Source organism: Bombina bombina, chromosome 5 (genome assembly GCF_027579735.1).
Source record: "Bombina bombina isolate aBomBom1 chromosome 5, aBomBom1.pri, whole genome shotgun sequence".
NCBI lineage: Eukaryota > Metazoa > Chordata > Amphibia > Anura > Bombinatoridae > Bombina > Bombina bombina.
Window position 1 is genome coordinate 411,323,607 of NC_069503.1, and position 26,777 is coordinate 411,350,383.

General features: G+C 38.9%; 1 protein-coding gene across 1 annotated transcript in view; it reads left to right on the top strand.

Annotated features, from left to right (window-relative positions):
- Window positions 1-26,777, top strand: part of RBMS3 (RNA binding motif single stranded interacting protein 3) — a 1,116,133-nt gene that overhangs the window by 271,405 nt on the left and 817,951 nt on the right. Inside the window, exon 3 of the mRNA XM_053714248.1 lies at window positions 10,802-10,860. Within this exon, the coding sequence (XP_053570223.1) occupies window positions 10,802-10,860 (59 nt within the window). The remainder of the gene's footprint in view (window positions 1-10,801; window positions 10,861-26,777) is intronic.

Consider the following 26,777-nt stretch of genomic DNA (forward strand, 5'->3'; position numbering starts at 1 on the left):
AACAAGAGGGAACTTTTGCTCAATCCAAGACGGTCTGGAGACCAAACCAGACCTGGAAAAAAGGTAAGCAGGTCAAAAAGCCTGCTGCTGCCTCTAAGACAGCATGAAGGAACGACCCCCTATTCGGTAATGGATCTAGTAGGGGGCAGACTTTCACTCTTTGCCCAGGCGTGGGCAAGAGATGTTCAGGATCCCTGGGCGTTGGAAATGATATCCCAGGGATATCTTCTGGACTTCAAAGCTTCCCCCCCAAAAGGGAGATTTCACCTTTCACAATTATCTGCAAACCAGATAAAGAGTGAGGCATTCTTACACTGTGTACGAGACCTCCTAGTTATGGGAGTGATCCATCCAGTTCCAAAGGAGGAACAGGAACAGGGTTTTTACTCAAATCTGTTTGTGGTTCCCAAAAAAAGAGGGAACCTTCAGACCGATTTTGGATCTAAAGATCTTAAACAAATTCCTCAAAGTTCCGTCGTTCAAGATGGAAACTATTTGTACCATCCTACCACTGATCCAGGAGGGTCAATATATGACTACAGTGGATCTAAAGGATGCTTATCTTCACTTTTCGATACACAAAGATCATCATCGGTTTCTCAGGTTTGCCTTTCAAGACAGGCATTACCAGTTGTAGCTCTTCCCTTTGGATTAGCTACAGCCCCAAGAATCTTTACAAAGGTTCTAGGGTCGCTTTTGGCGGTCCTAAGGCCGCGGGGCATAGCAGTAGCCCCTTATTTAGATGACATCCTGATGCAGGCGTCAAACTTCCAAATTGCCAAGTCTCATACGGACGTAGTACTGGCATTTCTGAGGTCGCATGGGTGGAAAGTGAACGAGGAAAAGTGTTCTCTATCCCCACTCACAAGAGTTTCCTTTCTAGGGACTCTGATAGATTCTGTAGAAATGAAAATTTACCTTGACGGAGTCCAGGTTATCAAAGCTTCTAAATTCCTGTCGGGTTCTTCATTCCATTCCGCGCCCTTTGGTGGCTCAGTGTATGGAAGTAATCGGCTTAATGGTAGCGGCAATGGACATAGTGCCGTTTGCACGCTTACATCTCAGACCACTGCAACTATGCAGGCTCAGTCAGTGGAGCGGGGATTACACAGATTTGGCCCCTCAACTGAATCTGGACCAAGAGACCAGGGATCCTCTTCCCTGGTGGCTATCTCGGGTCCATCTGTCCAAAGGTATGACCTTTGCAGGCCAGATTGGACTATTGTAACAACAAATGCCAGCCTTCTAGGTTGGGGTGCAGTCTGGAACTCCCTGAAGGCTCAGGGATCGTGGACTCAGGAGGAGTCTCTCCTTCCAATAAATATTCTGGAACTAAGAGCGATATTCAAGGCTCTTCAGGTTTGGCCTCAGTTAGCAACTCTGAGGTACATCAGATTTCAGTCGGTCAACATCACGACTGTAGCTTACATCATCAACCATCAAGGGGGAACAAGAAGTTCCCTAGAGATGTTAGAAGCTTCAAAAATAATTCACTGGGCAGAGATTCACTCTTGCCACCTATCAGCTATCCATATCCCAGGTGTAGAGCACTGGGAGGCGGATTTTCTAAGTCGTCAGACTTTTCATCCGGGAGAGTGGGAACTCCACCCGGAGGTATTTGCACAACTGATTCTCCGTTGGGGCAAACCAGAACTGGATCTCATGGCATCTCGCCAGAACGCCAAGCTTCCGTGTTACGGATCCAGGTCCAGGGATCCCAAGGCGACACTGATAGATACTCTAGCAGCGCCCTGGTCTTTCAACCTGGCTTATGTGTTTCCACCGTTTCCTCTGCTCCCTCGACTGATTGCCAAGATCAAGCAGGAGAGAGCATCAGTGATTCTGATAGCACCTGCGTGGCCACGCAGGACCTGGTATGCAGATCTAGTGGACATGTCATCCTTTCCACCATGGTCTCTGCCTCTGAGAAAGGACCTTCTACTTCAGGGTCCTTTCAACCATAAAAATCTAATTTCTCTGAGGCTGACTGCCTGGAGATTGAATGCTTGATTTTATCAAAGCGTGGCTTCTCCGAGTCAGTTATTGATACCTTAATACAGGCACGAAAGCCTGTCACCAGGAAAATTTACCATAAGGTATGGCGTAGATATCTTTATTGGTGTGAATCCAAGGGTTACTCATGGAGTAAGGTCAGGATTCCTAGGATTTTATCTTTTCTCCAAGAAGGTTTGGAAAAAGGATTGTCAGCTAGTTTCTTAAAGGGACAGATTTTTGCTCTGTCTATTCTTTTGCACTAGCGTCTGGCAGATGTTCCAGATGTTCAGGCATTTTGTCAGGCTTTAGTTTGAATCAAGCCTGTGTTTAAACCTGTTGCTCCACCATGGAGCTTAAACTTGGTTCTTAAGGTTCTTCAAGGAGTTCCGTTTGAACCTCTTCATTCCATAGATAAACTTTTATCTTGGAAAGTTCTATTTTTTTTTTATTTTTATTTTTTTTGGTAGCTATTTCCTCGGCTCGTAGAGTCTCTGAGCTATCTGCCTTACAATGTGATTCTCCTTATCTGATTTTTCATACGGATAAGGTAGTCCTGCGTACCAAACCTGGGTTCTTACCTAAGGTGGTATCTAACAAGAATATCAATCAAGAGATTGTGGTTCCATCCTTGTGTTACACAATCTGGACGTGGTCTGTGCTTTAAAGTTTTACTTACAAGCTACTAAAGATTTTCGTCAAACATCTGCTTTGTTTGTTGTCTACTCTGGACAGAGGAGAGGTCAAAAGGCTTTGGCAACCTCTTTTTCTTTTTGGCTAAGAAGCTTAATCCGCTTAGCCTATGAGACTGCTGGACAGCAGCCTCCTGAAAGGATTACAGCTCATTCCACTAGAGCTGTGGCTTCCACTTGGGCCTTTAAAAATGAGGCTTCTGTTGAACAGATTTGCAAGGCGGCGACTTGGTCTTCGCTTCATACTTTTTCAAAATTTTACAAATTTGATACTTTTGCTTCTTCGGAGGCTATATTTGGGAGAAAGGTTTTACAGGCAGTGGTTCCTTCCATTTAAGTTCCTGCCTTGTCCCTCCCTTCATCCGTGTACTTTCGCTTTGGTATTGGTATCCCACAAGTAATGGATGATCCGTGGACTGGATACACTTAACAAGAGAAAACATGATTTATGCTTACCTGATAAATTTATTTCTCTTGTAGTGTATCCAGTCCACGGCCCGCCCTGTCATTTTAAGGCAGGTAATTTTTAAATTTAAACTACAGTAACCACTACACCCTATGGTTCCTCCTTTCTCGGCTTGTTTTCGGTCGAATGACTGGCTATGACAGTTAGGGGAGGAGCTATATTACAGCTCTGCTGTGGGTGTCCTCTTGCAACTTCCTGTTGGGAATGAGAATATCCCACAAGTAATGGATGATCCGTGGACTGGATACACTACAAGAGAAATAAATTTATCAGGTAAGCATAAATTATGTTTTTATTTCTACATATAAGTTTTAATTTATTTGAAGATAGGGATGTTGTAATTTTAATTTAAAGTTAGGGGGTTGTTAGGTTTAGGGGTTAATAGCTTCATGTAGTTTTTGACGATGTGGGGGGCTGACAGTTTAGGGTTTAATAGGTTTAGTTAGTGGTAGTAATGTGGGAGGCCAGAGGTTTAGGGGTTAATGCATTTATGTAGGTTGCGGCGGGTTCGGGGAGTGGCGGGATAGGGGTTAATAACTTTATTTATTTGGCGGCGGGGTCGGGAGTGGCGGGATAGGGTTTAATAACTTTAGTTATGTTGCGGTGGGGTCGGGGGGCGGTGGGATAGGGGTTAAACATTTTAGTATAGTGGCGGTGTTTAGTGACAGGGTATAAATAAAGTTGGGAAAAAGCCGAATAGACGCAAGATCGATGATTACTAGTTAACAACAGTCCGATGCTCATTGCCCCGTACTTGGTGCGCGTCTTTTTGCCGACATTTTTCATAAATAAGGAGAGCGTATTGAGATACGAGGCCGCAATGTTAGGCAAGCGTATTGGTGCCGGCGAATGCAGCATAGTTGACAGCTTGATAGATATCCCCCATATTGTTTAATTTACTTCCTTCTCTTGTTATCCTTTGCTGAAATGTTTATCTAGGCAAGCTCAGGCGTAGCAAAGAACCTAGGTTCTAGCTGTTGATTGGTGGCTGCATATATATACAGATTGTCATTGTTTCACCCATGTGTTCAGTTAGAAACCAGTAGTGCATGGCTGCTCCTTCAAAAAATGATACCAAGAAAATGAAACAAATTAGATAATAAAATTGTTTAAAATTGTATTCTCTATCGGAATCATGAAAGAAGAATTTTGGGTTTCATGTCCCTTTAAAATGAATCTCCACTGGCAGTAAGGGGCCATTCTGGTAGGTAGCATTCTCCTGCCACCTGCCACACCAAAATTCTTTCATGAGACAGCCAGAAATTGAAGCGTGATTCATCACTCCAGAGAACACATTTTGACTGCTCCAAAATTCAGTGGAGGTGTCAGGTGTGCTTTACAACACTCAAGTAGACATTTGGTATTGTGAATGTTAATGTAAGGCTTGTATTCAGCTGCTCAGCCATGGAAATGTATTTCTTTAAGCTCCCAAGCACAATTCATGTACAGAATTCAGCACTCTTGACATGCTCTGGGAGTTTGTGTGGTCTACCTCTTTTTTGCTTCGCTGCTGTTTCTAGATGTTTCCATTTCAAAATATTAGCACTTATATTTGACCAGGGCAAATGTAGTAGGACAGACATTGTGTAGGACAGACATTGTACAAGCTGACTTGTGGCAAAGGTGGTATCCTATGACAGTGCTGCATTGTATACACCTGTTAGCAGTGGGTGTGGCTGAAATACCTGACCTCAATAATTAGTAGGGGTATTCACCTGCTTTTGGCCATATGGTATACATGCTGGGCTTAATTTGCAGCTAGGGAGGAATTTTATAAAGGTCACACTGTCCACCCCGCCTCTAGTGCTTTCTAAACATTTGCATCCTAATGAATACTTACAGAAACCCTGCTACATTTAGTTTTTTAACTTATAATTTGAGCAATGATATTAATCTTTTCCAGGCATATTTATTTGTACTTTAAACCCTGGTAGTTTGATTTATTGAAACTCTTGGTTAAAAAAGTTTGGTGAGTCATTGCTGTTTTAGTAAAGCACATTTGTAATCCCTTTGCTGACATTGTACTGTATATCATGTGCCTTTTTTAGATAAATTAACTTCTTCTATATACTTTGTAAAATACTTGCAAAAAGCAATCTCTAAGAAGTCAGAAGGAGGTGAAATCATGTTACTTTGTTTTCAGGGCACATAGGAAATTGTGGCTTTTTTTGTAACCCCTAAAAATAAACATATTTGCACACCTTTATTCTGGATTTTCAAGGCATTCCAATCTATTAGAAACCCTAACAACAACTCAAATATATTTTTGGTGTGATAATTCCTCCAGTATCTTAAACAGGACCAATCCAAAAACTGTATTCACATCATTACAAATTCCTCTGCCGCTAATACCCATCAAGCACAAAATTGTTACTTCATGAAAACAACACACACTTGTTATCTTTATTGTTAATCTCCTGATTTTATAAGTCAAAACCTAATGTGCATCACACGTTGAATGCCTGTATGTTGGTCGATCCTTTTTAATAGTGTTTAATTATGTTAAAGGGACACTGAACCCAACGTTTTTCTTTTATGATTCAGATAGAGCATGCAATTTTAAGCAACTTTCTAATTTACTCCTATTATCACATTTTCTTCATTCTCTTGCTATCCTTATTTGAAAAGCAAGAATGTAAGTTTAGAAGCCGTCCCATTTTTGGTTCACAACCTGGGTTGTCCTTGCTGATTGGACAGCGCCAATAAACAAGTACTATCTTGGGTTCTGAACCTAAAATTAGCTGGCTCCTTAGCTTAGATGCCTTCTTTTTCAAATAAAGATAGCAAGAGAATGAATAAAAATTTATAATAGGAGTAAATTAGAAAGTTGTTTAAAGTTGCATGTTCTATCTGAATCATGAAAGAACAAAAATAGGTTTAGTATCCCTTTAATAAGCAAAGTGTGCAAAAAAACCATAGAGATATATGTGTATGTCTCTTTAAAGGATTTCAACACGGATCTTAGTTTATAGTGGATGTATATTTATTAAGTTATCAATTTCACTAATTATTTGTCTAAAAGTGCATATTATTAATCGTTTAATAATTGATTATGCAGCAGGTATCATTTGCATCTGGCAAATTCGGCTCTAATGACATCCAGTATAAGGGTGGGTAACGTCAGTTTGTTTTGCCCATGCTCAAAACCGGTGCTCTATTTAAAAACTTTTTTGGGGTTCTTGGTAATAAGGGGAAAAGTGTTGTGAAGGGTTAATTTTAGTTATGAAATTTGGCAAGTGAAAAACGAACTTGTAAATGTGCAGTATCAAGATTTTGGATTATTATCAGTAAAAACAGGACTGGCAAAAGTTAGGGCTATATTTTCACCTAAACAATTAAAATAAAATAATGTGCTGCTTATAATCAATGAAAATGGCTGATTGCCAATATTTTGTAACAAATCCCAGTTCTATGTAAATGTTACATTTTGTTTTATTTAGTTGTTTAATCTTTCCTTATAGCTTTGCAGTTGACTAAGGTGGGGTCCTTTCCCTTTGTTCCTATTGGCTGTCATCTTCCATTTCTATATTAACAGAAGTGGTTGGAGCAGGGCTAGGAAGTAGATTTTATCCAGGATATTAGTTGAGTCATAACTACAGAAAATAGTGTAGACCCATGAAAATGTGCATATGAACATATTTCAACCAAGTCATGTGGAAAATATTTTTATATTATTTATTTTATCATAAAACCATAACTAAACTTTTTATTATTATTATTATTATTATTATTATTATTATCTTTATTCTACAGAAATACCACAAATATTACAGTAGATGTAGGAAAATAATAGATAAAGCAGATTCCAACAGATTGAAATATATATCTTCAAGCCTAGCTAAATAACAACTCACTGTATCTGCACTCAAATATGCTACATTTTAATAAAATGTTGAAAGTATTAAAACTTCAAATTATATTGTATTACACTAAAAACAAGATATGGAAAAACATGGCTACACAAAGGGCAATACTGTATCCCCCGTCAAACTGTTTAGACAAGTATCCCCCGTCAGTATCCCCCATCAGTGGTTTAGACAAGTAAAGGCTAGCAAAGCCAGCGAGCAGCCAATGTGATTGCTTTTTGATTACTTCTGAAAATCATTTGTGCCTTAATATTCATACAGCCATTAGTCAAATGAAGTGGTTGCTTGGCCAAATATTCTTTGGCGCCCATTTAACAAGCTCCGTAGTGAGCTGCCTTCTGGGCACGTGTTTCTGGCGAGCCCTCAGACTCGCCAGAAACAGCAGTTATGAAGCAGCAGTCGCAAAGGCGGACAGACATCGCCGGAAATTAACCCGATCGAGTACGATCGGGTTGATTGACATCTCCCTGCTGATGGCCGATTGGCCATGAGTCTGCAGGGGGCGGCGTTGCACCAGCAACTCTTGTGAGCTGCTGGTGCAATGCTGAATATGGAGAGCGTATTGCTCTCCGTATTCAGTGAGATCTGGTGGACCTGATCAGGTCCGTCAGACTTTGTTAAATAGAGGCCTTTGTGTTTGCTACACTTTGCTTGGTCAAATATTTTTGGTGTTTGCTACAGTTAGATTTTTACTCTTATTAAGCACAAATTTAAATTTCTCCAAAAAAAAATGAAATCCTATTGTCAAAAAAAAAAAGGATTGGTTATGAGTAATTGTTATTTTTTTTGTTTCTTTGTTTCCGTAAGGCTAACCATTTTTTATTTCTTTGTATTTATTTGTATTTTAAACTGTTTATACTGTTATACAAATATACACTTAGAACTTTAATGCAGAGAATGATGTGTGTATATTGTGTCAAATTAATCATTTCACAGCAACCTCTTCATTGGAAATGAATTCATAGAGATCATGCTTTAAATTGCTTCATCAGATTTCTTTAAGATAACACTCAGGAAATGTATCACTACACCATTTTTGAAACCTTCTTTTGTCCCTATGACCCACATGCCACTAAATAAACTGATTACATAAACCTGAACAAGGATCTTTAAATGTGCATAAACAACGCAGTGAATCCCATAGTTCTGCTACACTTTATCTTTCTCAGCTGACTCCTTCTATTAAAAGACATTAAACCCAAAAAATTATTTCAAAATTCGGATAGACCATACAATTTTAAACAATTTCCATTTTAATTATTTATTATGTTCGCTTCATTATCTTGGTATCCTTTGTTGAATGTGCAGCAATGCACTACTGGAAGCTGGCTGAATACTTTGGGTAAATCAATGACAACAGGCATAACAGGGCAGCAGCTACCAATCAGCAGCTAGCCCCCAATAGGCATTGCTGCTCCTGAACCTACCTAGGTATGGCTTTCTGCAAAGTATATCAAGATAACAAAGCAAATTTGATGATAGAAGTAAATTGGAAAGTTGTTTAAAATTGCATGCGCTATCTGAATTAAAATATAAATTTGGGGTTTATGTGCCCTTTACAAAATTGAAGATGTTTGATCCTTGCATCATACATCAAAGCTTTATTTTTACAGATCCTGTCAAATACGATCAGGATGATTGATGGCTCCTGCTAGCGGCCGATTGGCTGCCAGTGAGCAGGGGACGGCATTGCACAAGCATTTCACCAGAAATGCTTGTGCAATGTTAAATGCCGACAGCTTATGCTACATCAAATCATGTCCGCTCTACTGTTGTTAAATCAGCCCCTTAGGGGCCGATTTAACAATATATGGGTAGACATGATCCACTGTAGCAGATCATGTCCACCACACATCGATAAATGCCGACAGCATACGGTGTCGGCATTTATCATTGCACAAGCATTTCTCATAAAATGCCTGTGCAATGCCGGCCCCTGCAGATTCGCGGCCAATTGGCTGCTAGCAGCGGATCAATCAACCCTATTGTATCCGATCAGGTGGGTTGTTGCCCGCCGCCTCAGAGGTGGCAGATAAGTTAAGGAGCAGCAGTCTTAAGACTGTTGCTTCTTAACTCCTGTTTCCAGCAAGCCTGAAGGCTCGCACGGAAACAGGTGCATTCGGGCCTTAATAAATCGGCCCCATAGTGTTAATGTATTCTGAAATGCTTCACTCAGCTAGTTTGCTATTTTACTGCAAGATAACAGAATAGATTTGTACTTACAAGCATGTCATATACCTTCACATTTCCTTAAAATACAATTCTTAACAAATGTATGTTGAATACTAAGGTTAGTTTGCATTACTTTCAATTGCACATGTAAACATCTTAAAGGGGCAGAAAACCCCAACATTTTCTTCTTTCATGATTTGCATAGAACTCACAATTTTAATCAACTTTCAAATTTACTTTTATTATAAAATATGCTTTATTTTCTTGTTATCCTTTGCTAAAGAACAGAATTTCACTTTTGTCAGATAGCTGAACACATCTAGTTAGCCAATCACAAGAGACAAATGTGTACAGGCACCAACCAGCAGCTATTTCCCACTAGTGTAGGATATGTGTGTATTATTTTCAACAAGGGATACTAAGAGAACTAAGCACATTTGAAAATAGAAGTGGATTTTAAAAGTGTCTTAAAATGACATGATCTATCTGAATCATGCACATTTAATTTTGACGTTCCTATCCCTTTAAAGTAAAATGGAAGATGACTATGGAAAACAAATTGAGAAAGCAAACATGTATATGAAAACACATGATAAATAAATACAATTAAAGTAATAAAAGCATGATTCAAAATATAGCTTTAGTCATCAATAATATTCGGTTTAATGTAAGCAGTCACCTAAGATAACCTATATTTAACTATGTATGTATTCATTGACTGGTAGTTTAAAAAAAAAAAAAAACAAGATCCATTTGGACTCCTGCCCAAACACATGTCTTGAAATATATTATCAACATTGTGTAACCAGGTTAAATCAGGTACATTTCTATGGCAACATACTACAGATCATATCATTGTTAATGAACAGGAGCAGACGGCTGAAGTTTAATGTACAGTGCTTGTCTGGGTTATAATAGCATTTAGAGTGATATGATCTTGTACAAAATAGCTGTCTAGCCGACATACATAGGGCCACATGAGGTTTGTTGTTTGCCAGCAATGCCAAAATGCAACTTAAATCTTATTTTAAATTTTAAATATTCCAAGTCTTTCTCTTCCCGTGTTACAAGACATGGACTGATCTCAGCTAAAGAGGCCCATTTATCCGAATGGAGCTTCAGGGCCCGTGTTTCTGCCGAGTCTGCTGCTCCATAACCTTGTCCGCCTCCTCTGAGCACACAAAAACTGCTGGTGCAATGCTGAATACGGAGAGCGTATTGCTCTCTGCATTCAGCGAGGTCTGTCGGATCAGGTCCGACAGACCTTTGATAAATAGGCCTCAAAAAGTATGAGAGAAGACATATTTTAATGTTTTAAAATAAGGATTTGAGAAGGGGGAGGGGAGTGCACAGAGGGCTAGAAAGTGTTATTACATAAATCTTATATTAGGTGGATAGGGAGCGCATAATGTGGTAAAGAGTTTACAAACTTATGTGATTGTTCCAATTTGTGATCCATAGCGCTGTTATACTGGTCTATAGAAATGGTTGGAAATTAAATATTAATTGTAATGTTTTATGCCTATGATAATGAATAAATGCATATGTAAATTGTATCATGGGTTGAATACGTAGGTATGACAAATAGACTAACTTCTTGTTTTTTATTCTAGGTATGGGAAAATTGTATCTACCAAGGCAATTCTTGACAAAAACACAAACCAGTGCAAAGGTATGTAAAAATGTCTTTCCTAAGCACTAGACAAGAAAAAGAAATGACTCAAGGTTATGTTTTGCTTAAGATATACGTTTGTTCTATGTTAGACCTTCAAGGCTATACTGACATTTCTTTTCATATGAACAACATGGTTTCTATAAGATGCCCTTGGTTTCAATTATGTAAAATAGTTAGTGCTCTTTTACCAGCAATGCTATTTTAATGTTAACATTTATGAATTATATGTTTATGATTATTCATAATATAAATGACAAGCCAGAGAAAATACAGAAATAGAAAGATCATCAGAGTATAATGGAAATATGTTTGTTACAGTAACTAAAGTCTAAGCTCTGAAAAAAAAGATTGTATTTGATATTTACATTGGTTTAAGCAGTGGGATACTAATATTTTATAGTACACAAGACACTGTGGCAGTGAATCACAACATTGTTTGATCTCTACAACATTGAGAGCAGATGTACTTCTGATGGGTACTACCACTGAAATGACTACTTCTCCAGTTGTAAGATCTGTAACTAGTATGGTCACAGACTTCCATGAGTGTTTATGTAATAGAAGAAAAGTATTTTATTTTGTCATAGACAACTCTTAACTTAATGCGTTATGTGTGCTTTTATTATTTTATTTTGTCAGCTTTACTTTCCTTGTTTTGAAGTACAACTTTTTTTTTGCCCTGTCTATCCTTCATATAAGAGTTTCCTTTAAAAGACATAATACAACAACGAAGAAATGCTCAGAGCATTTTGATCATTGTACAAATGTTTGCATGGAACTATTTGTTTACCTCATAGATATTCTACAACAGCTGAAGTACTGCCAAGTCAATTGTCAGTCTTGAACTGGAGATGGCCAGTGATTGGTGACTATGTGCATAAAGTCTTCTGATTGGCTAGTGGGTTGTGTGTTGCTCAGAAGCTGCAATGAATTTTATTATTTAATTTGAATGTCTCTTAATACTAAATTACTTTTCACCTATGTGAATACCTTATCTATATCTATCTAATTTAATAAATCACAAGCTGTGACAAGTAAGGTCACAAGTAACACAGACTTTAAGTTCCCAATAAATAAATGTAATAATAATACCATCTGGCATTGTTTTACATAATTAACTAATTAATAAACTAAATAATGTGGGGTACGACTCAGTAGAAGTGGAATTAGTATTAGAATATGTTTGTGTAAGCCATAATTTTATAAGCAATGTTACTAATAATTTTTAGAGATGTACATTCATTTTCAGACAAATGCACATTTGTCATGAAAATTGGATTTTCATTCCGTTTTAACAAAACAAATATCTGAATAATACACAAAAAGAAAAAAGAAAATGCAAAAATACTGACTTTTTTTTCCCTAAAGTTTAATACTTACCTTAACATACTCTCAATGTCCTCTAGAGCACATTAAGGTAAGTATTGTAGCTACAAGTGAAATTTTCACCTGTAGCTTTGAGACATTTACATTTACTTTAACAAAAACTAATGTAAATATTTAATAAAAATAAATTTTTCGTTTAGTTTTAAACAAACGAACCGCCACCAAATATTCAAAGAATTTTTTTTTTACTGAATATTTGGAACAAAAATTTTGTTCAAAGCAAAATGTTCTGGGCTGTTCATGCTTAATTTTTTTGGGTGCCATCTTTTTTTGTAAAATATACTATCCTAAATAATTTGCATTCTTAATTATAGAACATAATGCAGAAACTAAAGATATAAAATATAAAATTCTTCAAAATAGATTGTATCATGCTTAGAAATTCTAAATATTTAAGGAAGGCTCTTTTTCTATATGTGTCCTATAGTGTCTAAAAAGTAATCCACAATTATATTATATTTGCATGCAGATATTGCACAGGTCTGCATTAAAGATTAATAATAATAATAATAATAATAATAGACATTATAGATAAAACAAAATCTACAGATTTCTTACTGGCTGATAAGAACAATTTCCACAGTTCTGTTGGTGAATTTTTGTTTTTAAAGCAGATATTACATAAAAGATAATAATAATAATAATAATAATAATAAAAATAATAATGGACATTAGGCATGTGCAGCCGTGAAAAATTCGGTTTGGTTCGGATCGATTCGGACCGATTCGAATTTCGGTTCGGATCGATTCCAATTCGGAAGAAATCGAATGAATTTGTTTCGGATTAATTCGGATTCTTTCAGATTCATGTGAAATTCGGTTTGGTTCGTTTTGATTCGGTTCGAATCGATTCGGATTTTCGGAATTTCGGCACTGTTAAGTGGGATGTGCTGTGTATTACACTAGTATACTGTACAATGCTAGTGTAATACATGGCCATCCGAATCCATCCGAATCCATCTGAATCCATCCGAATCCATCTGAATAAATTCAAATCAATTCGGATTTATTCGGTAGATTCGGCACTGCCGCGATTCGAAAATTCGAAACGATCCGAATTCCGAATTCGTCAAAATTTGTCCGAATTTCGATTCGGACCGAACCGAACCGAATTGAACATGTCTAATGGACATTATAGTTAGAAAAAAATCTACATTTCTTACTTGTTGATAAAGAAAATTCCCACAGTTCTGTTGGTGTGCATTGACAAGACCTATAAGCATAAACATAAACATGAGTATCTGTTGAAAAAAACTAAAATCTACAATTACTTTTAAAATACCCTAATTACAACAAAGGAATTTGTAGTTCAATATTTCTTAAAAAAACAAACAAACAAATAAAAACGTGCAGACAAGTGAAAATTCTTAAGCATAAAACTACAAAGGGGAAAATGATATATAGCTGACTTCTCTAGAATGCTTAATCGTATACGAAGAGGTTTTAGTGGCAGAAAGGGTAGGCATTGGTTAACTTTTTGGTCATACCTTGTGTTTTAACAATATACATAACTGTAGAGAATGGGCTCATAAATTAATTCACATTTAAAAAACACTGGGCTATTTAGTGCTTTCGCTAGAGCGCTAATTGCGCTAAAGTAATCTTTTTGCGCTTTGGTTCTTGTGTTTCTCTTCCTACCTGTCTAACCATACCTTTAGTGTAGCCTTTTCTGGTGCATCATCTGCCCCTTTACCACTTTCTGTTAGGGTACCACAAGGCTCTGTCCTTGGTCTCCTTCTTTTCTCAATCTACACATCATCATTAGGTTCCTTAATAAAGTCCCACAGGTTTCAATATCATTTGTATGCTGATGACACCCAAATCTACCTCTCTGCACCAGGCCTGTCCCCTTCCTTGCTAACGCATGTCACTGATTTCTGGGCTCAAAATTTCAAGTCTCATGCTACTAGCCAGGTCAAAATGTTACTCGCCACTTCAAATCTGACCCATCACCCGCCCACGCCATGCCCACTACCCGCCCACACCATGCCCACTACCTGTATCTCATAAGACAGCAATAGAATATAGCATAGGGATCACTATACCAAGTCCTACCATTTCTTTTTATTCTACCCTTCAACTAATAAAAAAAACAAAATAATCAAGGCAGTTTAAAATTGCATTTTATATATGCACAGTATATCGCCAATCAAGTGCAATATTGCAAAAGATATCTGCTCTGAGGGATTATTGAAAAAAAAATACAATGCATGTATCCACTTCTGGATAGTTTTTTTTTTTTACGGAGCAGATAATACATGTTGCTAGTATTATCAACTGAAATATAATGACATAATTCTCCTTTAGTATATAGAGATCTAAAGATATGTTCCACACTTAAACTCCCCTGGAGTGCAGCTGTGTGTGAGCTGCAGTTACATGACCTCACAAATGTACCACTTGTGTGCTCAGCACTTGCACCTAAGAGGAGGTGTGTCACTTAACTTGACAGGTATTTACTGATTAATAATAGCTTTTAATCTGTCAGTAATATTTATCCAATAGAATAGATATATGCAGATTATATATAAAGGGAGATAGGCTGAGTACACTGGCTGTAGAGAAGCAAGATAGATGGCTGTTCTTCACTTTGCCCAGATCCACTCGGCATAGCTTAATGTTGGGGGTGCCATAAGATCTAGCATGCATTAAATAATCCTAGTAGGTTCAGTGTGGTTTCCCCTCCTCTCTACCGGAGCTCCTGACTGTGCCTTAGTTGTTCTTACTGGGGGATTCCCCTCTTTGACAACAGTGCTGTCCGCAAAGTGGGGAATACCTCAGTAAGAACAAAGGAGGCACAAGCTTTACAGGAGTTCCGGTAGAAAGGAGGGGAGAGCACACTGAGCCTATTAGGGTTACACTAGTAAGGTAGGATATGCAGTGAATAAAGCAGGGGCCAAAGATTAGTTATACACTTACCTACATGCTGCCCGCACTTCTCAGTGACTCAAGGTGACAATGGAGCGCTACACCTACAAGGCAGTGCTCAATCTTCAACTATGCTACGCTGCTACTACAAGCTGACTGCAATAGTGAAAATTTGAGCCCTGACTAATTGTCTTTGTTATATCTCATCCTGGATGTCCTCTGACTACCTTTACACTGAACCTACTAGTATTACATTAGTAAGTATCTGTGGTTAACCAAGCTGGGGCAAAAATTAGTTAAAGGGAAAAAAAAGATAAACTTACCTACATGCTGCCCATGCTTCTCCTCAGTGACTCAAGGCAACACTGGAGCGCTCCACCTACAAGGCAATGCTCAGTCTTGCTACGCTGCTACTCCTGACTGCAATAGTAAACTGGCTGTAGAGAAGCCAGGATAGATAGCTGTTCTTCACTTTGACCAGGTCCAATCATCATGGCTTAATGTTGAGGGTGTCATAAGATCTAGTGTGCATTTAATAATCCTAGGTTCAATGTGATCTCCCCTCCTCTCACCGGAGCTCCTGACTGTGCCTTCGTTGTTCTTACTGAGAGATTCTACTCTTTGCCGACAGTGCTGTCTGCAAAGAGGGGAATCCCTTAGTAAGAAAAATGGAAGCACATGTTTCACAGGAGTTCTGGTAGAAAGGACGGGAGAGCACACTTAGCCTATTAGGAATACACTAGTAAGGTAGGATATGCGGTGAATAAAGCAGGGGCCAAAGATTAGTTATACAATTACCTACATGCTGCCCGCACTTCTCAGTGACTCAAGGCGACACTATGCTATGCTGCTACTACAAGCTGACTGCAATAGTGAAAATTTGAGTCCTGACTAATTGTCTTTCTTATATCTCATCCTGGATGTCCTCTGACTACCTTTAACTAAATCTCTCCAAAACTGAGATCATTATTTTCCCCCCTTCTTCCAAAATCTCCACCCTCCATTTTTCTATAACTGTCAATAATTCCATTCTTAACCCAACCCCACAAGCCTGATGTCTTGGAGTCACACTTGACTCAGATATTTCTTTCACTCCTCACATTCAGTCTTTGGCCAATTCCTGCTGTTTCCACCTTAAAAACATTTCCAAAATTCAATATTTCCTCACACAAGACACAACTAATATTTTAATCCACTCTCATTTTTTCCCATTTTTTCTACTGCAACATCATCCTCTCTGGTCTCCCTAGCAGCCATCTAGCTCTTTTACAATCCATAATGAATGCCTCTGCCAGGCTCATCTTCCTTACATTCAGAAAATATAAATAAAGCAGCAGCACCTTAGTAATGCTTCAAAGTTATCCTTTATTTGTGGACATCACAGCTTCAAATAACGATGTTTCGGTCATACAATGACAATGATAACATGATTAAGGTCATTGTATGACCGAAACGTCGTTATTTGAAGCTGTGATGTCTCACAAATAAAGGATAACTTTGAAGCATTACTAAGGTGCTGCTGCTTTATTTACATTTTCTGAATGGACTGAGTGGCTTTTGCAGAGTCCTTGCAGCGTGCACCTGATTATTGGGCTGTGAGTGCTGTGTCTTACCTGTTGTATTCATCATCTTCCTTGCACGTCACTCTTCATCTGCTGCACCTCTCTGCCAATCCCTTCACTGACTTCCTCTAGCCTCCAGAATTAAACACAAAATTCTGACATACAAGGCCCTCAATTGCACTGCTCCCCACTATATCTCAGATCTCAACTCCAGGTAGTCTCTCTCTCACGTCCCCTTCACTCTGCTAACAACCTCTTTCTCTTCTCCTCTCTTGTTACCTCCTCACATTCCCGTCTACAGGACTTTTACAAGCTGGCCCCTATTTAGTTGCACGCTCTGCCTCCCTTCACAAGACTCTACCATAGTTTTCAATCTCCCTATAGTTCAGGGATGCATACAATATACGCTAATCTTTTTCTAACCTCACTGCTTTTCCTCCTTTGTTATCCCCTTGAATCCACTTAGCATATAAGCCTATGAGTCCAACTGTTTGTAGATCACCTTCATGAGAACTGACTACAACAGTGAAACTTTTGGCAGGGCCCTCTATCCACTTTGACCCTATAAATGTTACCTTTCATCTCATGCCTATGTTTATAGTGCTACAGAATCTGTTGGCGCTTTACAAATAACTAATATTATATATATATATATATATATATATATATTTAATGTAAATTATATATCTATACCTATATATCTATACGAATTAATATATAGGTAAAGTTTTTTTTAAATAAAAATAACATTTTCAAGGATGTGAAATATTAACAACTACTGTCGGGTTTACCCGCACTCAAAAAGATTACTTGTAAAGATGTTTACTCTCTAGTGAAAGCGCTAAATACTGCTCCACTTGTGATCTAACTCATAATCTCTACAAAGCAATGCATATAAAAATAAATAATAAAATTATTATGACTACTTAACAAAATGCGTTGACATTTTGGATTCCAGGTTGGATTGACAGCACATTCCATTTGTGAAGATGTGAAGAAAATCAGAAGCGTCATTTTTAAAGTGAAGTTTTTTTTGGAAAAGATGCAATTTCTCAATATTATTTTCATGAAATGTTCCCAAATGTGGACATGTCTAAAGGGGATGACAAAGTTAACTAACTTCAATCTTTTTCTTAGATGACTATTGGGGGTTCATTTATCAAGCTCCGGACGGAGCTTGAGGGCCCGTGTTCTGCCGGCTCGCCAGAAACACCAGTTATGAAGCGGCTGTCTAAAGACCACTGCTCCATAACCTGTCCACCTGCTCTGAGCAGGCGGACAGACATCACTACAATTCAACCCGATCGAGTACGATCGGGTTGATTGGCCCCCCCTGCTTGCGGCTGCATTGCTCCAGCAGCTCACAAGAGCTGCTGGTGCAATGCTAAATACGGAGAGCGTATTGCTCCCCGCATTCAGCGAGGTCTGTCGGACCTGATCCGCACTGTCGGATCAGTTCCAACAGACCTTTGTTAAATAGGGACCTTAGTCTAAAACTGAGCAAGTAATGTAGTTTATGGTTTTCATAGAAAAATCCATCTTTACTTTAGTGTGATTGTTACTTCATTATCAAAATGACTTATCCATAATGCTATACTGATTTTACTTAGACATTAAGTTATACTTTTTTACATGTGTATATCAATATTATTTATTCAACTATTAACATAACAGTTAACAAAGGGAAATGAAACACACAATTTTAAACAACTTTCCAATTTGCTTTTATTATCACATTTGCTTTGTTCTCTTGGTATCCTTTGATCAACATTGCACTACTGAAAGCTAGCTGAAAACATCAGGTGAGCCAATGATAAGAGGCATATATGTGCAGCCACCAATCAGCAGCCAACTCCCAGTAGTGCATTGCTGCTCCTGAGCTTACCTAGGTATGCTATTCAACAGAAATACATTAGAAAACTGTCAAATGCATTCAGATAAGAGGTGCCTTCAAGGGCTTAGAAATTAGCATATGAGCCTACCTAGGTTTAGCTTTCAACTAAAAATACCAAGAAAACAAAGCAAAGTTGATGATAAAATAAAAATGGGAAAGTTGTTAAAATTACATGCCCTTTCTGAATCATGAAAGTTTAATTCTGACTTTACTGTCCCTTTAATTATTCTCACATTAATAAATAACTCTCTTGTTTTTTTTTTTTTTTTTTTTTGGGGGGTTCTATACATAATATTACAACTATAGGTAGTGATTTGAAGTATGAAAGCAAGAAAACCTCTCTCTCTCTCTCTCATTATTTTATATAACATTACGGGTTCATAGTTACACCTACAACTGTGCATAAAGAGTTATCAAACATGTTATCCTTGTGTATTTCCTCTAAATTGTCTTTCTCTATTGGAAATGATCTAGCAGGTCAACAATTACTAGCTGGGAATTCCTTTTATGTTTTATTTGCAAAAATCTACAAATTTCTATAGTACTTAATATATATGAATAGGAGAACACAATGATGATACACAATTAATTGTAAAAAAAAAAAGTACTTAACACAGATTAAGCAAAACAAATCAAGGGGGAAGAGGGCAATGCCCTAAGGAGTTTACACTTTACAGTTAATGATATCATAAAAATAGACAGCTGTGAATAGTGATTTAGTAGATGATTAAATCATGGATGGATATTCAAGACGAATACCTACATTTTTACTTTGGAAAAGTAGAATATATAATATTGATTATGTCATTACAATTTTTTTGGAACATAATTTAACTTTTCAATATTGAATGTAAATATATTGAAGTAAATACATTGAAATGTTACATTTAAAGAATGGTTTTAATAAACATCTATTAAAATCTATAATAATTAATATTGAAATGTTTACATTCATTTTTTAACATTTCTCCTACTATACGGCTAGATTACGAGTTTTTGTCAGTAAGCTGTGCGTGGCTAACGAGCAGTTTATGCTCACCGCTCACCTACAGGCAGCGCTGGTATTACGAGTTTTTACAAACCCGGCGTTAGCCGCAGAAAAGTGAGCGGAGAGCAAAATTTTGCTCCACATCTCACCTCAATACCAGCGCTGCTTACGGTAGCTGGCTGAAAAAAAAAACTAACACCTGCAAAAAAGCAGCGTTCAGCTTCTAACGCAACCCCAATGATTCCTATGGGAAAATACTTTTTATGTCTACACCTAACACCCTAACATGAACCCTGAGTCTAAACACCCCTAATTTTACACTTATTAACCCCTAATCTGCCACCCCCGACACCTACATTATATTGATTAACCCCTAATCTGACGCTCCGGACACCGCTGCAACCTACATTATACTTATGAACCCCTAATCTGCTGCCCCCAACATCGCTGACACCTACATTATATTTATTAACCTCTAATCTGCCACCCCCAATGTCGCTGCAACCTAACTTCATTTATTAACCCCTAATCTGCCGCCCCAACGTCGCTGCCACTATATTAAATGTATTAACCCCTAAACCTAAGTCTAGCCCTAACCCTATTAACCCCCTAACTTAAATATAATTTAAATACATCTAAATAAAATTACTATAATTACCTAAATAATTCCTATTTAAAACTAAATACTTACCTGTAAAATAGACCCTAAAATAGCTACAATATAACTAATAGTTACATTGTAGCTATCTTAGGGTTTATTTTTATTTTACAGGCAACTTTGTATTTATTTTAACTAGGTAAAATAGTTACTAAATAGTTATTAACTATTTAATAACTACCAAGCTAAAATAAATATAAATTTACCTGTAAAATGAAACCCAACCTAAGTTACAATTACACCTAACACTACACTATAATTAAATTAATTCCCTACATTAAATTAAGTTAACTGCAATAAAATAAAATAAACTTAAGTACAAAAAACAAACAAACACTAAATTACAGAAAATAATAAAGTAATTACAAGTTTTTTAAACTAATTAAACCTAATCTAATCCCCCTAATAAAATAAAAAAGCCCCCCAAAATAATAAAAATCCCTACCCTATACTAAATTACAAATAGCCCTTAAAAGGACTTTTTGCGGGGCATTGCCCCAAAGTAATCAGCTCTTTTACCACTCCATACTTCTACACATGCGGGTAACCCAGTTTATGATTATTCCACCATGCAGGGTGGCGTGTTCCCTCCGGAGGTTGCAGCACGTTTTCGCTCTCACATATATTTGGCGATTATTCGTCTGCAGAGTCCAGACTATGTTTTTCAGTTATTAAATGATCCTATCCTTCTCGGATACGGGAATTTTCAGTCTGCTTCAAATGGTGCACCTCATTAGACATGTGGGGATGATGTAATCTCCTGACTGTTTTTTTTTTTAGATCCTTCCCAGTTTCTTGGAAGCTTAGGGCTCTGTTTGGCTGGTCCTGCGGTAGGCCTGTTTCCTTATTGGGCGTTAACCTATGGGTTGCCTTATATTTTCTTTTTTATCCGATTAGGAATCGGATGTCTTTTAATTTGTTTATTTCTTTTCTTCAGGAATCTTAGACTGGGATCGATACTCTCTGTTACTTCTGCAGAAGTGTTTTTGGGGACATGTTAGTCCTATGTTTGTCTGTTTTTCCTTCTTCCCCTCTGAGGGAGGATTTATGCAGCCTGATGGTTAGGACCCGGATGCAGGCTGGTCCTGTTGGGTAGGGTTCTGTCTTGTGGCTGTTCAGACACGTGCCCCGTTCTGATTGGCAGGTCTGGTCGAGGTGCAGAGTGCTCATGTTATCATTTGTTTTACATTCAACTAAGCATTCTAGAGGACCTGTGGATCTACAAGGCAGGAAGGATTATCTCAGTCCTTATAGCCTTCAATTGGATGACTGGGTCAGTGAGGTTTCCACTGCATCATTCTCTGTGGCATCTGGTATGGTCAGACCCTAGTGTTCCTTCCCCACGTGGTGGAGAGTTGGAGGGCTTAGCGCCTTCTTCCAGCCAAGTGAGCGGTTTGGCCTTTTATTTGGAGGCTTGAGGATTGTCATTGGACTTAATCCTCAGCAGCTAGTAAGTTGAAGGGTAGTTCAGCTGTATTTGCAGTGGTTGGTTGCAGAATGTAACCAGCTGCAGCTATTGCACATCTACTATATACTGTCTAGCTGTTTTTCTGAGGCCTTTTGGGCTTCCATTTGTGGTCTCCATGTTAGGTCTCCTTTTAGGGGCCTGGGAGATGTCCCTTGTTAGGGACACTGGGTGTGGTCTGTTCCTCCTGGAACGGGGGTTGGCTTGCGCCCATTCTCCTTGTGCTCCTCCTTTGCTTGAGTGGTTTTGACCTCGAGGTATCCCTTGCTTTATTGTCCTGAGGCTGTTTGTGAGGCTAGAAGCTCTAGCATCGTTGTACGACTTTTACCGCCTTGGCTCCTTAGAGAGTGGGATTTCGGCAAGAGGTGGTCTCTTCCTTAGGTCAGGACTTGCAGGTTTCTCTCGTTATCCGGGTTTATCTGGATATCGCATTAGTATCCCCTGTGGTCTGAGTTGTTATTCAGATGGGGTGTTAAGTTTGTGGATTCTGTTTATCTAAACATTTGGGGGTTTGGACCTGTTCTCCCTGGGGCTTCCGGTTGCTGGGTTTCAGTCAGCATTTTCCCTTGTGGATCCCGTTGTGGGTTGTTACCGGACCTTTAGGCTCCAGGGTTGGTTCGGGGTTCACCAGTTCCTGGAAACTTGGGCTATATTCTTTACTCAGATTGCTTGATCTGGTCTTGGTTTGCCAGGTTTTCTGAGTGTTGTTGCTTATTGGGGCTGTGTTGCACCTTAGATGGCTTCCCTTAGTCAGCTTGCTGTAGTATCCATTGAATTCACTGCTCTACAGGTGAATGGACTTGCAGTGTCACTGCTGCTACTATTGCACATTGGTTGCATGTTAGCAGGCTAGTTTTTAGGGGAATCACTTTCAAGGGGGATTGACCTCTCCTTTAACCTGTGGCTTCATGGCTTATGGGAGGTGCTGCCTGTTAGCTGCTCCTTTTAATGGAGATGTGGTCCTCTCTTAAGGCTTCTCCCAGTTAAACAGGAGTTGTAACCTGTGAGTTTCTCTAGCTGAGAAGGATTTTCTCTATGGGTTACATTCCATTTGGAGTCTTACTGGCTCCATGTCAAGGCTAAGTTGGACTTTTTTGCTAGATCCTTTGGGTCTACAGCCCTGTTGTCTGTTCTAAGTAGTCGGGTTGCACCTGTGCTCTGTTGGTTTGGCTGTGGCCATTCTTCCGCTCATTTTGAGCTGGTTTTGAGGTGCTTCTGTTCCCCTGTTCAGACCTACCATTGCTGGGGCTAACACCCGGCTGGGAGTGGGGTCTGAGAGATGTGGTCGTCTTCTGAATCTTGGTCGGCTAGCTGGACAGCTAGCTCGGCATACTGATGCTCTGTGGCTACTCTGTACTGTAGCAGACTGTGGGTTGCTAGTTCATACCCCGGCGAGGTCTACTCAGCCTTTCCTCCTTTCAAGGTTGATACTATGAGCAGTGTCTTGTGTCCCTTAAGGGGATTAGCCACACTTGCATAGTAGCTAGCTGGCTCCCTAAGCTTCAAGCAGAGGATTGCTCCACCTCGGGTTCGGGGTGTCACTTCTCTTCTTGGGGGACCTTGTGGAGGTTATGATTCCCCTTTTTTTGGGAAGACCTGTGGTAGGTCTAGCGTCTTGGATTGCCTAGAGGGTGCCATCCATTTGAGAGCTGTCTTTTACCATCTGTTTTTTGGCTGGCCACTTTTGCTCTTAGCAAGTATTCCCTGTGTCATCCTGAGGATGAGAGCATGTTCTTTACTCAAGGTTTTTGTCTGGGCATAGTCTCCACTTGTCTGTTGGGACCCATTTGGGCCCTTGTGAGCTGTGCTCGCTCTGGGGTTTTTTCCTTTTTGGATCTTGTGGCATTTCATTTTTTTCCTTCGGTTCTTCCTGGCCCTCTCCCTTTGGTAGTTTAGGCTGGTGTTCCCTTCTTTAGTGAGGGGTGAGTGGGGAGGGACTGACTGTTGGGCGATGGTGTCTCCTGGAGGCCTGTTGGATCAGTTGAGTCCGATTTTGCAGTCTCTAGCTAGGCTCTGGACTACATGCGAGTCACTGTCTTCGGGGCCTTTCCTTGTAAAGTTTCTCAGCTTCGGACGAAGCTGGGGTATTTTTGTGGGCAGTGGTTCAGGCTTGGTGCCCTCAGAATGGGCAACCTAATGTACCCTCCCATCTTGGCATTCAGTGTCCTCTATAGCTTGACTATTGTTTTCCCAAAAGTAATGAATGCAGCTGTGGACACTTTCCATTTAAGAAGAAAAACATAAATTATGCTTACCTGATAATTTTCTTTTCTTCTGATGGAAAGAATCCACAGCTCCCCACCCGTAATTTTTATGTGGAGCGTCCTTATTATTTTTTCTTGGCACCTTTCACCCTGATATTTCTTCTACTTGTTCCTTGGCAAAATGACTGGGCGATGAGGGGAGTGGGAGGAGTATTTAAGCCTTTGGCTGTGGTGTCTTTGCTTCCTCCTGCTGGCCAGGTTCTTATTTCCCAAAAGTAATGAATGCAGCTGTGGACTCTTTCCATCAGAAGAAAAGAAAATTATCAGGTAAGCATAATTTATGTTTTTAGATACCGGGTACTGAATTTATTAAACTTTACAATAAACAGTAAACATCTTGTAATTACAAAACATTTCTGTTGTGTTGCTATAGAACAGCAAATCAGCCAAGTCTTAACTTTTTTTTTTTTTTTAAAAAAACATCCTATTTATTGCGATTCTTTTTTTAATAGCCAAAACTTCACCCACCAATGACCTTATACTGTCTGTGGCAATGAATCTGTGATTTAGTTCAGACAGTGAACAGTTGCAGTTGTTATCTGATAAAGCAATATCATGTTCTGAGAAATAGAAAGTGCTCTATTTTAAGAGCTAAATAACACAACAAGGGCAGAATAATTCATGAAAATAGATTGCAGTTGTTTCATTATGCATAACTAAACATTGTATATAAAAATACCAATGTGTTCACTATCCCTTTAAAACAAAAATAACAAAAAATGATAGCGCCAGTAATTCTTCTTTAAAACACTAATAAATGCCTTAGCCACAAAATCATGAGAATAAAAATCAAGTAACACACTCAAAGAGTGATGGAAAAAAATCTAATTTATCCTACTTTGTATATAAAGATTAATACATGTATGAGAAATCTGTAATGAATCCAAACATACTCAATGGGGCATATTTAGGGGCGTATGGAGCTTAATGCCCCGTGGTTCTTGCAAGCCTTCAGGCTCACTGGAAACACAAGCCTGCTCTGAGGCGGCAGACAGACATCGTAAGAAATCAACCTGATTGAATACAATCGGGTTGATTGACATCCCCTGCTAGCAGCTGATTGGCCGCAAATGTCCTATTCAGTTAAAAATGCTGCACTAATCTCAGACTCCTTATGCATAGAAAGACATCTGTTGTGTCTCACAAGTTGCACCCTCTGTGTTTTTTTTTGTTTTTTTTAATATGCTTATAAACATATATTTCCTTCCATAAGGCAGGGAGAGTCCATGACTTCATTCCTTACTTTTGGGAAATACAACACCTGGCCACCAGGAGGAGATAAAGACACCTCAGCCAGAGACTTAAATATCCCTCCCACTTCCCCTATCCCCCAGACATTCTTTGCCTTTCTTCACTATAGGAGGTGGTAGAGAAGAGTGTCAGAAGATTTGGATAGTCCTGAAAGGACTGTAGGTACAGGGAAAGTTTTTCTGTGAACCCATCCAGACTGTCGCTAACAGCTCCTGAGCAGTCAGTGTTTACAATTTTCACTGCTTGCTGTTACACGTTCAAGTTCATGTCAGAAGCGCTGCTGCAAGACTGTCACACTTGAGAGGCTGTGCCTGTTCTACAGCATGGATCCTGGAGGGTATGATCATTTTTTATGTATACTCTTTAAAACGCTATACAGGGTCACATTGTGGCTCCTTTATACCTCAATAGGATCAAGGGTTAATTTTCTCCTTCAGGGAGATTATTTGAATAGCTTGGGGATTTATATCTGCTTAATGTGAGAGTTTTTTTGGGCTCATAGACTGTGTGTGTTTTGGCTTGGAACAAACAGGTTTCACTTTAGTTTTTGAAGTGTTGCGCAGCTCATATTAGCTTAGCACCCTTTTTCATAGCAGGGGAAATCCTGTCTTACGCACCACGTGACTGGGAGAAATCTCTGTCATTTCCTAAGATCCTGCTGCAGACATCGTTCCTGAGGAGAGCATTTTCACTGTTATCTGTCTGGGTCTAAGAGGTGGTGAGTGCCCCAGCCATTGGGAGTATTAAGGTGCCGTTTTTTAAATAAAAGCGTTTCTTTTTGTTTATCCTTCTGTGGGTATATACAAAGCTATGGAGAACTCTGATACTACATTAGAAGGTTCCGCTCCTTCTGTACTGATTAATAATTCCTGTTTATATTGTGAGGAGGCTGTGGTTTGCCCACCTGCTCAATTTTGTTCCATTTGCCTAAACACTGTTCTAAAGTCTAAGAAGGGAGACAAGCCTGCTAATACTCATAGCGCTATTAGCCCTTCTGAGCTGTCTACTTCTCAGGAATCTGTGTCCCGAGAAATTACTCCCCTTTCTACATTACCCGCTCCACATGCAGTTCCCCACGGCTCAACTAATCCTCCATCTGGAGGGGGCCTTTTTCCAGTGGACTTTACAGCGCAGTTAGAATCAGCTGTTTCTGTGGCCCTGAGTGCCTTACTTTGCTCTAAAAAAATGCAAGAGAAAGGTTAAACATAGTTCTCCTGACCTAAAGTCATCTAAATATCTGTCAGATTTAGCTACTATATCCCAGCTATTTGAGGATTATTTCACCTCTGTAGCTTCAGAGGGTGAACTTTCGGAGACTTCAGTTTCTATACCTCCTTCAGCGGAGGAACACTACTTTAGATTTAAAATTGAGCATCTGCGTTTTTTATTAAAGGAGGTTCTGCCTACACTAGAGGTTCCAGAGGCTACACTCCCTGAGGAACCTAAGATCCCTAAATTAGACAGGGTTTCTAAAGATATGAAGGTCCCTCTGACTTTTCCTGTGCCAGTTAAGATGGTGAACATTATTAGTAACAAATGGGAAAGAGTAGGAATTTCTTTTTCCCCCTCGTCTACTTT